The sequence below is a fragment of the Nannospalax galili genome, unplaced genomic scaffold, assembly GCF_000622305.1.
Source record: "Nannospalax galili isolate Female #2095 unplaced genomic scaffold, S.galili_v1.0 scaffold445, whole genome shotgun sequence".
NCBI lineage: Eukaryota > Metazoa > Chordata > Mammalia > Rodentia > Spalacidae > Nannospalax > Nannospalax galili.
This window is the reverse complement of record NW_008354184.1, coordinates 2017252-2031559: the sequence shown is the minus strand read 5'-3', so window position 1 is coordinate 2031559 and position 14308 is coordinate 2017252. Positions and strand designations below refer to the sequence as shown.

At 50.6% G+C, this 14308-nt stretch overlaps 1 protein-coding gene across 2 annotated transcripts in view; it reads left to right on the top strand.

Annotated features, from left to right (window-relative positions):
- The window catches only part of Triobp (TRIO and F-actin binding protein), a 59697-nt gene extending 47539 nt beyond the window's left edge, over nucleotides 1-12158 (top strand). Inside the window, exons 14-20 of one of the 2 annotated variants that reach the window (XM_029555089.1) lie at nucleotides 6286-6433; nucleotides 8051-8153; nucleotides 8647-8806; nucleotides 8882-8995; nucleotides 9924-10010; nucleotides 10740-10900; nucleotides 11513-12158. In XM_029555089.1, coding sequence (XP_029410949.1) covers nucleotides 6286-6433; nucleotides 8051-8153; nucleotides 8647-8806; nucleotides 8882-8995; nucleotides 9924-10010; nucleotides 10740-10898 — 771 coding nt within the window. In that variant the 3' untranslated portion in view covers nucleotides 10899-10900; nucleotides 11513-12158. Of the gene's footprint in view, nucleotides 1-128; nucleotides 548-6285; nucleotides 6434-8050; nucleotides 8154-8646; nucleotides 8807-8881; nucleotides 8996-9923; nucleotides 10011-10739; nucleotides 10901-11512 lie in introns of those variants that run through there. The other variant, XM_008851292.3, reaches the window with a different exon arrangement.
- Nucleotides 12159-14308: the final 2150 nt, after the last annotated feature.

Sequence of the window (14308 nt, the reverse complement as noted above, 5' to 3'; positions counted from 1 at the left end):
CTGTGGGGTGGGGGCAGGTTTCTGGTTGCTGTGTCTTTAGAAAGCACTTCATGTTTTGGGAGCCCTTCTTGTGTGCGAGAATCGTGTGAGGCATTGGCTACACACCATCTCATTTAATCTCCCTACAGCTGGTGGGCATGATCACTGTGCCCATTTTACAGACAAGGCCACTGAGCTCTGAGAGGGCATGTGACCTGCCCGAGGTTACGCAGCCTGCAGGTATCAGAGGTGGGATTTGAGCCTGGGTCCAGCTGACTGCAGAGCCTGTGTGTGAGTCCCCGTGTGACACTCAGCACTTGGACCCCTTAACCTGCATCACCTTGGGGAATTGGGGAGCCAGTGACCCTGGGAGTCACTCCCAGGACACAGGGAGAGGCCATCCCTTCCTACCAAGGAGGTCTGCAGGACATGGGAGCCTTCAGTTTGCGAGTTTGCCTGGGACAGCGGTTCTCAATGAGGGAGGGTGACTTTGTCCCCTGGGGACAGTTGGCCATGTTTGAAAACAATTTTAGTTGTCACACAACTGGAGTACTAGTTCACCAGAAAAAAACTGTGTGTGTGCATAGATTTATTATGAATTATATCATGGATGTTTAGTATATAATTTACAAATAAAAAAGTATATAATCCTTTTTATTGTGAATTCCATACAACAAGTAGATTTTTTTCTTGGGATGCTTTCAGTGATTTTTTTTTTCCCCCCTTATGGCCACAAATTCTCAAACATGGATGGTTCACACATCTATGGTTGATGGTTTTGTTTGTGTTACTATGTAAGATGAGAAGACTCACACATAGCAAAACATTACTTGGTCAATGTTAATAAGCAAATTCCTTGCTGAATTGGCTGAGTTGTCTATTGAGACTATTTGAGGATATTCTAGTCAGAATATTTCCACTGTTCTGTATTATAGCTGTAACAGTTCTGAGTTGAGTCTATATTCCTGACATTTCCTGGTCACTTGCTTAGTTCTAGACAACACATAAAACAGTAAATCAAGTCCCGATTTTTAATGCTGAGCAGTTTCCATGGTGTGAACCTTCCCCTGTGGCTGATGTCACAGCCATGGGGCAAAGGCAAGGCACTAAGCTCTGAAAGAGTGGGCGCACTGTTACGTGGGATTTCTGCTGTCTAGACACTGTAGCCATAATTAAGCTTGTAGAGCACATACAATAATGAACACATTGAAATAGTGGGGCTGATACATTTGAGTGTCAGCCATGGCATTTTGTGTCTTATTATTCCTGATTCTGTGATAAAGCACCCTGACAAAAGCAGCTTAAGGGAGAATGGGACCATCCCACTGGGCTTACCTTCCAGGGCCTGGTCTGTAGTAGGAGTCTGACAGCTTGTCACATTGTGTCCATGGCCAGGAAGTAGGATTTGATGAATGCCTGTGCTAATTTTCTCCTTTTTGCACAGTCCAGGACTGTAGTTCAAGGGATAGAGGTGCCCTCCTTTAGGATGGGTCTCCCCACCTCAGTTAACCCGGTCAAGGCAATCCCTCACAGGCAGAGCCAGAGGCCAACCTAATCTAGATAATATCCTTCACAGATGTCCCTGGAAGCTTATCTTCTAAGTGATTCCAGATTAGTTCTGGTTGGTAATCAACACTAAATCATCACAGTCATCTTTACTTTTTATCTATATTTAAAATTTTTACAATTTTTTTTTTTTTTTCGGTCTTTTTGGGACAGGGTCTCCCTATAGCCCCAGCTGGCCTGGAACTCACTGTGTAGACCAGGCTGGCCTTGAATTCACAGAGATCCATCTGCCTCTACCTCCCAAGTGCTGAGATTAAAGGCGTGCACCACTACACCCAGCAAACTTTTTATAGTTTTTAAAAATTTATTTTTATTTTATGTGTATATGTATTTTGTATATATGTATGTAAGGACACCCATGTGTGCAATTCCTATGAAGGCCAGAAGAGGGAATCAGATCCCCTGGAACCGGAGTAATTGACAGTTGTGAGCTACCATTTGGGTTCTGGGAACCAAACCCAGTCCTCTGCAAGAGTAGCCAGAGCTCTTAACTGCTGAGCCATCTCTCTAACCCCACTTTTATTTTGTAATGTAATTCATTACAAGTATATACATTTAATTTTTAAAAGATGGTTTTGCTTAGCAGTTGAGTCACAGAATTCTTAAAAATTAGTACATCAGTTGTCCGTGATCTATAGCATACATACCTAGATGAGAAAAGAGTGCTGGACTCCAGGGAGGATGCTGAGAGGACATTGGCATGAGGGGTGGACACTGATCTGGGGACACTGGCTATGTTGCAAAGTACAAGGCCAATTGGTGCCTACCCTGGAGCCTCTAAGGACAAGTTGAGGCGTCTCTTTCTGCGGACTTTGGGGGGTTTCCAGTGACAATGAAGGTGATCTTGGGATGCAGGGGTAAGGAGAGGACAAGGCCCAGGCCTCAGGAACTAGGACATGGCTGCTGTGAGTTGATTGGAAGAGGCCTAAAGGGAGAACTTGAGCCCTAGTGACTGGGACTGAGCTACTGTACTAGCAGTGGACATCCTGTACTGAACTGTGGATGGGAGGTCAGTTGAAAGGGCAGGAAAAGTTGGGGTCTGGTGAGAAGCTAGCTTGGGGTTACTTGGGTGTGGGGATATAGAGGGGACCCGTGGTTATTAAATGTTGCCTTGGGTGGAGCCTGCCAAGTAGGCTAGCCCACAACACAGCCTGGGGCCCCTGGATAGAGCTCAGGGCACCTTTCTGGGTGGGTTCATTCTTTGAAATCAGGGCAGCTCTGTCTGTCTGCTTTGCTGTTGGAATTGGCTCTATATTTTGATTGAGAAAAGGTATTTTTATGACAATGAGAGTTTAAAAGCACTGCTGTGACTCATAAGCTAAATAAGGAAACTGAGGCCCAGATGGGAGTGTGGCCTTTGAGCAGAAGGCAGATCTGCAGTCCCTGCTCTCTGGTGCCATCTGCCCCTTTGGGCACTTCAAAGACTGTCAGCATTTCATCTTGGTCAGATGAGGCAGACATGCAGGCAGGTGGAACTGGAGTGGCAGGTGACGAGGAGGTCAGGAAACACTGAATGACTAACATGGAGGGCATCAGAGCCACGTCCCTCTAAGACACGAGAGGAGGTGACGAAACTTAGCAGATCCTGGAGAGGTGCCTGCTGCAGGGGTGTTTCTCAAGCCTGCGCTCACTGGCTGAGTGGGTGCCCTTCTTGCAGGGCTGGGACAGGCTGGCCAGTGCAGAAAAGTTTATTGAGGTGTGGAGCTTCAGTGTCAGGCCTGGAATAGCTGTAGAAGAGGGGCACTCAAGCTAATGCAGAGGGGGCACCAGTGTTTATTCCTCTACCTTGATTTCATGGCAGAGGGGTGTCCAGCACCAGGACACCTTGATCACTAAGGAAGGTAGGTCACAGATGGCTCCCAGCCTTCTAGGAGCCTCATGGACTGGTTCCTATCTCCTGCTGCCACATCTGTGTGCCAGTTCTGGCCCTCACCCCCACATTGCTGGGCTCCCCCAAACTTGCAGTACTGTACCCATCAGCCTCTCTGCCCAGAGAGCCTCACTGGGGACTCTTGTGAGTCCTCTTTGGCTGAGGCTGAGGCTCACAGGTGGAACATGGTAAGGAGGGGCAGTTGGCTTACATCTACTTCCTGGGTAATCTGGCATGTGGAACTCCAAAACTACTTCTGTCATCCTAAGTGAGGGGACAGTCAGAGGACAGGAGCACAAGCCCAGCAGGACAGGCAGGGGCCTACCTCCTCCCACATTCAGAACATAGGACCCAGCCCTTCCCTTCCAACAGGCCTGCTATGTCCTCAGGAATAGTTGCGGGAAAAGGGAATACAAGCCTCGATCGGGGGGCACTGCAGTCCTTTATGTGGCTCTGCCTTCGTTTCTTCCCTGCCTCTTCCCATTCCCTTTCAGTGACGTCTGTCTTTTTCTTTGTGTGTGTATGTGGTATGTGCATGTGCGTGCGTGTGTGCGTGCATGTGTGTATATGTGTGTATGCTCAGGCTAAAGGTCTCCTCTGTGGCTCTCCACCTTTTTTTTTTTTGGTCTTTTTGAGACAGGGGCTCCCTATAGCCCCAGCTGGCCTGGAACTTGCTGTGTAGACCAGGCTGGTCTCGTTCTCACAGAGATCTATCTACCTCTGCCTTCTGAGTGCTGGGACCATGCCCGGCCACATTTACATTTTTTTAAATATTTTACTTATTTATTTTTATTTTTTATTTTATGTGTATGAGTGTATTGCCTCCATGTATGTGAGTACACCCGTGTCATGCAATGCCATAGAGGTCAGAAGAGGGCTTCAGATTCCCCTGGAACTGGAGTTAAGGATGGTTCATAGCCACCATGTGGGTGCTGGTTATCGAACCTGGGTCCTCTGCAAAAGGAGTCAGTGCTCTTAATGGCTGAGCCATGTCTCTAGCCCCACAATTACATTTTTTTTTTTTTTTTTTTTTTTTTTTTATTTTTTTTTTTTTTTTTTTTTTTTTGCACATTGACATTTTTTAAACCATTCAAACAGCCAGGCATGGTGGTACACATCTGTAATCTCAGCATTTGGGACCCTGAGGCAGGATTTCTGGTCTAAGGCCAGCTTTAGCTACAGAGCAAGGTCCTGTCTTTAAAAAGATAAAAAGGGGGCTGGAGAGATGGCTCAGTGGTTAAGAACACTGGTGGTTCTTGCAGAAGACCCAGGTTCGAATCCCAGAACCCATATGTCAGCTAACAGCTGTCAACCTCACAGACTTATTTCCACAGATCCAGTCCCAGGGCATCCGACAGCCTCCGACCTCCGTGGGCATTGCACAACATGGGTGCACTTACCTACATGCAGGCAATACACACATACACATAAAAAAAATAATAACCCCAAAAAGGCAAATAAATTCAGTCTGGGCTGGGACTGTAGCTTAGTGGTAGAGCACTTGAGAAGGCTCAAGGCCCTGGGTTTTATTCATAGCACTGCAAAAAGGACATAAATCAAAAGATTAGAGCCAGGCTTGGTGGTGCAGACCTTTAATCCCAGCACTTGGGAGGCAAAGGCAGGCAGATCTCTGTGAGGTTGAGGCCACCCCTGGTCTACATAGTTCCAGGTCAGCTGAGGCTACAGGGCAACCCTGTCTCAAAAAATAAAAAAACAGAACAACGAAAGATTAGAAATGAGTCTGTGAGGCTGGCAAGATGGTTCAGTGGGTAAAAGCACTTTCTGCCAAGCCTTCCAACCTAAGGTCCATCCTGGGAACCCACATGGTGGAAGGAGAGAACCGACTCCTACACGTCTGATCTCCACACAAGCACATGTGCAACCCTCCCCCAATAAACAGATGTAAAAAGAGATGAGCAGCTCCTCCCTAGGTTTTCTTAAAATGTGTTGTTGGGGGCTGGAGAGATGGCTCGGTGGTTAAGAGCACTGAGTGCTCTTGCAGAGGACCGGGGTTTGATTCCCAGCACCCACATGGTGGCTACGAACCATCCTTAACTCCAGTTCCAGGGGAATCCGAAGCCCTCTTCTGACCCCCGCGGTATTGCACGACGTGGGTGCACTCACATACATGCAGGCAATACACTCATACACATAAAATTACTAACACATTTTTTTTGCTTTTTTTTAAAAATATTTTTATCATTGAGTAGGATAGGCATGTGCATACTGCACCATGTGTGTGGAGGCAAGAGGGCCATTTGTGGATTCAGTTCTCTCCTTCAGTCTTTACATAGGTTCTGGGGATCCAGTTTATGTTGTTAGACTTACTCAGCAAATGCCTTTACCCACTGAGCCATCTCACCATCCCAAGAGCTGTTTTTATTTTTATTTATTTTTATTTTATGTGTGTGAGTGTATTGCCTGCATGTATGTAAGTGCACCTGTGTCGTGCAGTGCCCATGTATGAGGAGATCAGAAGAAGGCATCAGGGATCCCCTGGAACTGGAGTCACAGACAGTTGTCAGCCGCCGTGTGGGTGCTGGGATTCAAACCCGGGTCCTCTGCAAGAACAGCCAGTGCTCTTAACTGCTGAGCCATCTCTCCAGTCCCCAAGAGCTGGTTTTTATAATTGTGAGGTTGCTTGGCAGTGGTGAGCCAGACTTCATGCTACAAGTGGGAAGCCCCATTGGAGTTTGAAGCAGGGGAGGGACTGGTGAAGTTTGAGGATGAGGAGGGGAGGCGTAGCCATGGGAGCAGGTATGGACTCAGTGCAGCACTGTGAACTTAATAGTGAGCTCAACCTGGGCAGACCTGCCACTGGCCCCAGCAGCAGGGGCAGCCTCATGACCTCCCTGGCCTCTGACCCACAGGAAGCCTGTGAGCGCAGCCTGGCAGAGATGGAATCTTCACACCAGCAGGTGATGGAGCAGCTGCAGCGGCACCATGAGCGAGAGCTGCAGCGGCTGCAGCAGGAGAAGGAATGGCTGCTGGCTGAGGAGACGGCGGCCACGGCCTCGGGTGAGAGCAGGATGTGCCATGGGTAGGGCCTGGTGCCTCCACACTGAACTGGGAGTCTATTAAATAAGGACCTGGGGGTGAGGAGTCAGCGGGGGATGGAAGCCCTAGAAGTCATGTCTGGCCCGACTGGAAAGGAGAAACTGAGGCAGTAAAAGACTTCTCCTCCCATGGTTTGGGGGTTCTGTAGCTACTGAGGGGTCTACCTTGAGCCATATACTACCCCATTAGAGGAGAGACGCCGATCAGCCACACACTCTGTTCTGGTTGAAATGCCACCCCCTTCCCTAGGCACATGGACCAAACTCTAGGATGCTTAAGGGAAGGGTGTGAGCCTTGCTCTGCCCTGTCTGTGTGTCCTCTCTGTGGGACACATTCCTTATGGGAGCATCCTGAGTCTTCATTAGTATCCAGGGAATGAGGAAGCTGGGCCACCAAGAGGTTAGTGACTTGTCCCAGATGGCACAGAGGTGGCAAAGCTGGGCTTGGAGCCCAGAGCAAACATTCTAACTGCTGGGCTCCGAACCCCCTCAGCTTTCCCAAGCCAGAAACAGGAAACACCAAACCAGACAACTCCTTTCCCCTCCTCTGTCCATCACACATCTGCTGTGCCTGGCACAGCTTGGGCAGCCTCAAGGGCTTTTCAGAATAATGAAAGCATGAACAAGGTAATGTGATCCCAAGCTTGGACCCTGCTAGTACTGGTGTGCCCTCAAGCCCACATCCCTCCTACCAAACAGGGTAGTGTTCCTGTTCACATTTTAGGAGGTCCCTCCCCACAGGCACCATAGAGTACCTGGCCCTTCCCAGCAAGTTTCAGGCATCACCCTGTGACTCAGCATCAAGGCTTCTGCAGTAAATTTGAACTTGACCTAACATTATGTGGAATGATAGTCTGTCAACAACCTTGTGTCCCTGCCACACATGGCAGGGATTGCCACCGAGGAGTGATGAGACACTCTCAGTGTTCAGAGGTGTTGCGTTTTGGAATCATGGATAAGACTGTGAAGGCTTGCTTACTTAGTCCTTGTAACCACCCTGTATAGTATGGCAGAAATACCCAGTTCTTGGAGCTCAGCCAGAAACAGCCAGAGGGAGCTAGTCTTTGGGCCTTATTCTCTGTGCCATACTTTGTTCTGCGTCCATCTTCTAGATGCCCTTTGGAGAGGAGTAGCAACTGTTAACTACCTTCTAGAAAGGGTCCCAGAGCTCAGAGGGGTTAAGTAACCTGCACAGAGTTATAGATATTTATCATGGCTGCAAAGCCTGACCTCTGGACTGCAGGCAAGGCAGGACAGATGGGCCTTGTTGAGTGACCCTCCAGGCTCTTCAGGGATGGTGCACTATGTGAAGCCTTAGACAGAAACCACTAACAAGAGGCCCTGGTGGTTAGATAGCAAAGTACCTCCCCAGGAGAGCCCATCGCACAGGATTATCCTCCTGTAAAGGGCTCAGAGAGGTTGAACCCACAAGCCACTCAGTTCAGGGCATAGCCTGGACTGCTCCGGACCCTTGGTCTAATGCTCTCTGCACACTTCTTCCTGGTCCTGTTTCTACCAGTACAAGTGGAAACCTCTTCCTGATCCCCTTCCAACCTCTGCCTGTCTCCCCTACTCTCAGCCATTGAAGCCATGAAGAAAGCCTACCAGGAAGAGCTGAGTCGGGAGCTGAGCAAAACACGGAGTCTCCATCAGGGCCCAGATGGCCTGAGGAAGCAGCACCAGTGAGATGGCAACGGGTCTGGGGTCTAGGGTGGGGCTGCTGAGCCAGGGGCCCGCCACCCACTGTGATCATTGTGAGTTGGGGGCTTTGCCGAGGCCCAGAGCTGTAAGTCGGGGCGTTTGCTGAGGCCTCTTGGCAGAGAGTACATGGGTTAGCTCCCCACTGAGGGTCCCACTGCAGTCTTAAAGGAACAGGGCCTCTTGTCAGTGCCAGGCCAGTCTCGCTTCCTCTTTAGCATCCCCTAGGACTGTGTTGCAGTGTTACTCTTGGCCAATAAGTAGCTCCCTGCGCAGCACGTCCTAGAATGCTGGGGCTATAGGAGAGGCAGCCCCTCAGCTCACCCTCTCAGAGGACTGTCAGCAGCCCACAGCTGCGGTGCGCTGAGATCAGAACCATGAGGTAGCCAGGACCAGCAGTGTTGAGCTGTGACTCCAGGCCCAGCAGTGACAGGAGAGGCCACATAGTCCAGCTCTGCCCCTTCCGATGCTGGGTAGGTTGGACATGGAGGCGCTGAAGCAGGAGCTGCAGGTGCTGTCTGAGCGCTACTCACAGAAGTGCCTGGAGATCGGCACCCTGACACAGCAGGCAGAGGAGCGGGAGCACACACTGCGGGTCTGCCAGCAGGAAGGCCAGGAACTGCTGCGCCACAACCAGGTAGACTGGTCCCCAGCAGGCCACCAGTGGGTGTGATGGGGCTGGCGTCCCCACCCTGACTGTCCATCCTCTCAGGAGCTGCACTCACACCTATCAGAGGAAATCAACCGGCTACGCAGCTTCATCGCCTCACAGGGCACTGGCAATAGCTGCGGGCGCAGCAGTGAGCGGAGCTCCTGCGAACTGGAGGTGAGCGCCCTGCCCTCCCCTTCTCCCTCTCTTATGTCAGACAGCTGCCTTGTGTGGCAGCTCTTTAGACTTGTCACCTGCAGGTGGGTACCAAGTCTCTGAGGGGCGGGGTCCCAGCTAAGGGAGACCAGCAGAGCTAAGCCAGAACGCCAGCCTCTCTAGTCCTGTCACCTACCTGCTATGTGACTGGACTCAGGTACTTGGCCTTTGTGAGTCCAATAGCTCATCTGTAACATAGGCTAATACTTTGCTTACTAGGAGAAGCTGGAATGAGAAAGGATGTGTGATCCCAGGATCACCCAGGTATTTTCTGTTTTACTTAGCAAACAATATAAGGCTTGTCTGTGAGCCTAGAAGTTCTTTGACTCTGTTACCTTCTCTTCCTCCAGGCCCATTAGTTAAGCACTGTTGCTATCTGCATTCGACAGATAGAGGAACACAGGGAGGTCGTGAAGGCCGCAAGCTATCAGTGTGGGGGATCGGGCTGGAGCCAGGCAGTAGAGCCCCAGTCCAGAGTTTTCAGCCTTCCATGAACCAGCTGAGCCCAGGGTCATGTCCCTCAGGATTGGGAGGGGTCAGTGGGGTAGTATGCCACAGTCACATAGCTGTAGTTTACAGTAAGGCCAAGGCAAGCCACAGTCTCCTGTTGATCCCTTCGTCCCTAGCACGTAGGCCTAGTGCCCTGTTAGGTTGCAGCTGAGGTGGCTGGAAGAGTCCCCCTCACAGTATGCATGGGGTGAGAATGAGGAAAAGAGGAGCAGAGAGTAGAGTGGCCTCCTGGGGTGGTGGCCCGTGGGGTGCAGGGGCTCTTAGTGCAGAATGGTGCTCCTCATGGGCTTGAATAAGGGAGGGGCCAGGCTGCAGGCAGTGTAGGGGCCAGGCAGGCTTGGCCTATGGTCCTGCCTCAATCTGGCTCTGTTGTCCTTAGGTACTGTTGAGAGTGAAAGAGAACGAGCTCCAGTACCTGAAGAAGGAGGTGCAGTGCCTCCGGGATGAGCTCCAGGTGATGCAGAAGGTAGGCAGCACTGGCTGCAGACTTGGGTGTGCTCTGGGTGCCAGTCTGAGCCGGCACTGTTGGCTTAATCCTGTCCTTGGGTCGCCTATGAAGGCATCTCTGTCCCATTACAGACCAGGGAACAGGCAGGATAAGGGGGAGGGTGTGACTCACCCAAGGCCACACTTGCTTTTTGACTTTCAAGGTTATTTTACTTACTACTGAGCACCTATGTGCCTGGTATCATGCTAGGTGCTAGGGATACAGCTATGAACAGAACACTTTCCAAGCCTGGATGGGGATGGAGCATACATTCTGGTGAAAACGGTTATTGTTGATAGTCAGAACCATGATTCCCACTCAGTTCCTGTAGCCTGCTCGGCCAATCCTTGGCTTACCTCAGCGAATACCTTCATTGAGTCTTGGCAGCTGAGTCATGGTTGGGGACGCATGGTGACTCAGAGTGTATGAGCCAAGGCTGCCCTTAGTGTGCTTGGAGAACAGGCAGGGACAGTACACAGAAGGACACTGGCCACACCCACCTGGGTCTCATCCTAGCTGCTCATGGTGGTCTTGGGCAAAGACTTCATCTCCCCAAGCCCTTGTTCCCACCCCTCCAATGGGAGAGATCCACCTCACTAGGTCCTGCTGGGAGGGAGTTGCAGGGGATTGGAGGAACCTGGTCCTCTGTGCTCCAGCAGGGGGCAAAGTGAGCACTTGCAGCCCTCAGTTTTTCCTCCATAACCCCAGGACAAGCGCTTCACGGGAAAGTACCAGGATGTGTACGTGGAGCTGAACCACATCAAGACTCGGTCAGAGCGTGAGATTGAACAGCTGAAGGAGCACCTGCGCCTGGCCATGGCCGCCCTGCAGGAGAAGGAGGCTGTGCGCAACAGCCTGGCTGAGTAAAGGTGGGTGGGACACCCTACAATGGGAGCTCTTGGTCACCTCCATCCAACTCCATGGGCCAGCACATCCTTCTCAGGCCCATTTATCCTTCTTTAAGTGGCACGTGATTTTAGCCACACAGGTCATGAAACAGACTAGAGGCTGACATGTCAACTTGTACACTCGAGGACACATGGCTGGGTCAGGACCCCACAGCCCTGAATATTAGCCACCGCCATGGCCACCACCTCATATTCTGCTCCTCCACAAGCTGGTGATGACCCTGGACATGACCTATTTTTGCAGTCAGTGGTCCCCATACCCCCAACCATCATGCTGCAGGCAGCACAGGCCATGGCATGTGTTACCCATTGCTCCTCCTTCAGCGCTAGAAGTGCACTATGATGTATGATATGACATGACATGGCCATGTCTGCCCCGAGTGTCCTCTTTCTGATAAGACAGGCTATCATACTCTGTACAGAGAAGCCCAGAAGAGCAGGCCTGGCCCAGCCTCAGGGCCAGGGGCTGTGGACAGTTCTGATCCTGCCTTGGCCTGGCCTTCACTGGCAGGCCCAAGCCTAGGCCTGAGGTGGGGCCTTTCCCAGTGCTTAGCACCTACCCTTGTCTTTCAGGTCCTTGTGGTTCAGCCCAGCTGAGGACCCTCGAGCCCCAGGGGACCAGTCACCCTCCTTCTCTGACAGAAGTCAGAAGCCAAGCTTTCTCCCCACCCCGTGGGTCGCACATGCACTCACACCTACAACATACACACACACATGCACACATGCACAGACACACTGCGTATCTGAGCGCGCCCCTCGCACTGGGTCTTGCACCTTCTTCAGGATTTTATATGTGAAGAGATTTTTATAGAGATTTTTTTCCTTTTTTTTTTTTTTTTCTAAAATACTTTATACTTTTTAAAAAGGAAATTCCTATTGGTATGTGCCTCTAGCACTCCTGTTCCTCCCCAGCTCCTTGGTTGGGTCTCTGTCCAGCCCTGAGGATGGGTCAGGTAGGGCCGGGGCAGGTTAACTGGAGGGGAGAGACTGGAAGCAGCCCCTTCTTCCTGCCCTACCTCCTGCAAACTACTTCCTGCTCTGAATAGGCCCACACCTGGCATGTGGACTAGGGGACCAAGGGACAGGGAGGAGCCAGCAGCTGTCCCCACAGCTCCACCCCTCTGAGGGGCCCTGGGTGTGGCCCTCTAGTACCACCTATGAAGATGCTTCTGTCCTGCTCCATGAGCCCTCCTAACTTAATAAAACCTTCCAGCAGCTCTGGTGTGGTGGATGGTTGGGCAGGGCGGGAAGTGGAGACCTGGTTCTTAAAGTGGTTCCTGCACCTCACCTTTCCCGAAGCAGAGCCTTGTAGGTTTCCAAGGGAGGAGCTGAGTCCAATACACCCCTCAGACCAGGTCTTGATTTGAAGGGGGATGGGAGTGGCAGGGAACAAGTTGGAAGCACCGAGACCAGGCTCCACCCTGACCACAGTCACTGCACTCTAACCTGGGTTCCTGGTGAGTCACAGACTCATCTCAGGCCTATCTCATCGACTCACTGTCTGAGAAGCTGTGGAGTTACAGAGAGCTGACACTGAGGCTGCCCCTGACAGTGACCTTGGGCAAGTCACATCTTCTCTCTGAGCCTGAGTTTGCTTCTCCAGCAATGGGTGTTTTCTCTCAGTCCCAAATTGAGTGTAGGCCCAGGGGTGCCCCAGCCCTTAACAGAGGTAGAGGTAGAGAGTAAATGTGGCCACCCCAGGCCACTGGGATGGGGTCATCATGTATAGCTGTGCCCATGATGGTCACATTTCTGAGCAATAGAAACCATATTCGATTGGGTTCCAGAAGACCACGGGAGCACAGAGGAGACACTGGCTTGGCCTGTAACCATTTTGAAAGTAGTTTCAAGATACGTATTCTAGTTTGCTTTCTGTTGCAGTGATAAACATGTCCAAAAGCAACTTGGGGGAGGAAAGGGTTTATTTGATTTACAGGTTGCAGTCCCTCAAGGGAAGCCAAGGCAGGAACTGGAACTGAAGCAGAGACCATGGAGGAATGTTGTTTAATTAGTGTTCTTTTTTTCTTTTTTTTTCTTTTTTTTTTCTTTTTTTTTGGTCTTTTTAAGACATAGTCTCCCTGTAGCCCCAGCTGGCCTGGAACTCACTATGTAGATCAAGCTGTAGAGAGATCTGCCTGTCTCTGCCTCGCCAGTGCTGAGATTAAAGGTGTGCATCACCATGCCTGGCCTCAACTTTCTTTTCTTTTTTTGGTAAGACAGGGTCTCCTTGTAGCCCCAGCTGGCCTGGAACTCGCTATGGAGACCAGGCTGGCCTTGAACTCAGAGATCCACCTGCCTCTGCCTCCCGAGTGCTGGGACTAAAGGCATGTACACCATGCCCAGCTTTCAACTAGCTTTCTTACATAGCCCAGGCCCACCTGCCAAAGGGTGGCATTGCCCATGGTGGGGTGGGCCCTTCTACATCAATTAGCAATCAAGAAAATACCCACAGGGGCTGGAGAGAGATGGTTCATGTCCACAGGCCAATCTGATGGAGAAAATTCCTCCATTGAAGTTCCTCCTTGCCAGGTATGTCAAGTTGACAATAAATATATAGTCATGCAAATTTCCCAAACTGGAAAATCAGGAAAGGCATGCCAAGCAACATGATCAGCAGGAGAAAATGCCCTGTGAACATTGCTGGTGTGTTCTGGGGAAGACCCACCCAGCAAGGACTTCAGAATATAGGAACATGTGTCCGTATTCTTGTCCATAATCGGTTCAAGAATGAGCGTCGGGGGTTGGAGAGCTAGCTGAGGGGTTAAGAGCACTGGCTGCTTTTGCAGAGGACCTGATTTGATTCCCAGCACCCATATCTTACACCCATCCATAACTTCAGTTCCAGGGGCTCTGACACCCTCTTCTGGTCTTCATAGGCATTGCATGCATGTAGTGCATATACATACATGCAAGCAAAACACTCATACACAAAAAATACAAATAAATTTTTAAAAATCTTCCTTAAAAATGAGCATAGGTGGCAGTCCTCAATGAGATACAAGGGAAGTTGGGGCAGGGGGCAGGCATTCTGGAAGGCATTACTGTTTTTTTATGATGGAGACCCTCATCCCAAGATTTCTTAGGAGATGGTGACCATCTTCTCACTTGGAGAGGTCCCATCTGTGGGCTAGTCCTGGCATACACATAGTGAACCCCAGAGCCCAAGCCCTTCCTCTCCTCCTTCACCATCCTCCAGGCACTCCACAGCAGTCACTGAAAACAGTCTTCACTCCCTAATTCTGTAGTTCAAAATAAAAGACCTGACAATACCAAGGGTTAGAAGAATGGATTGTTCTCTGCTGGCAGTAGTATGCTTGGCACACCACAGACAGCTCTGTGGCAGTTTCTATCCTAGAGATAGGCCCAGCC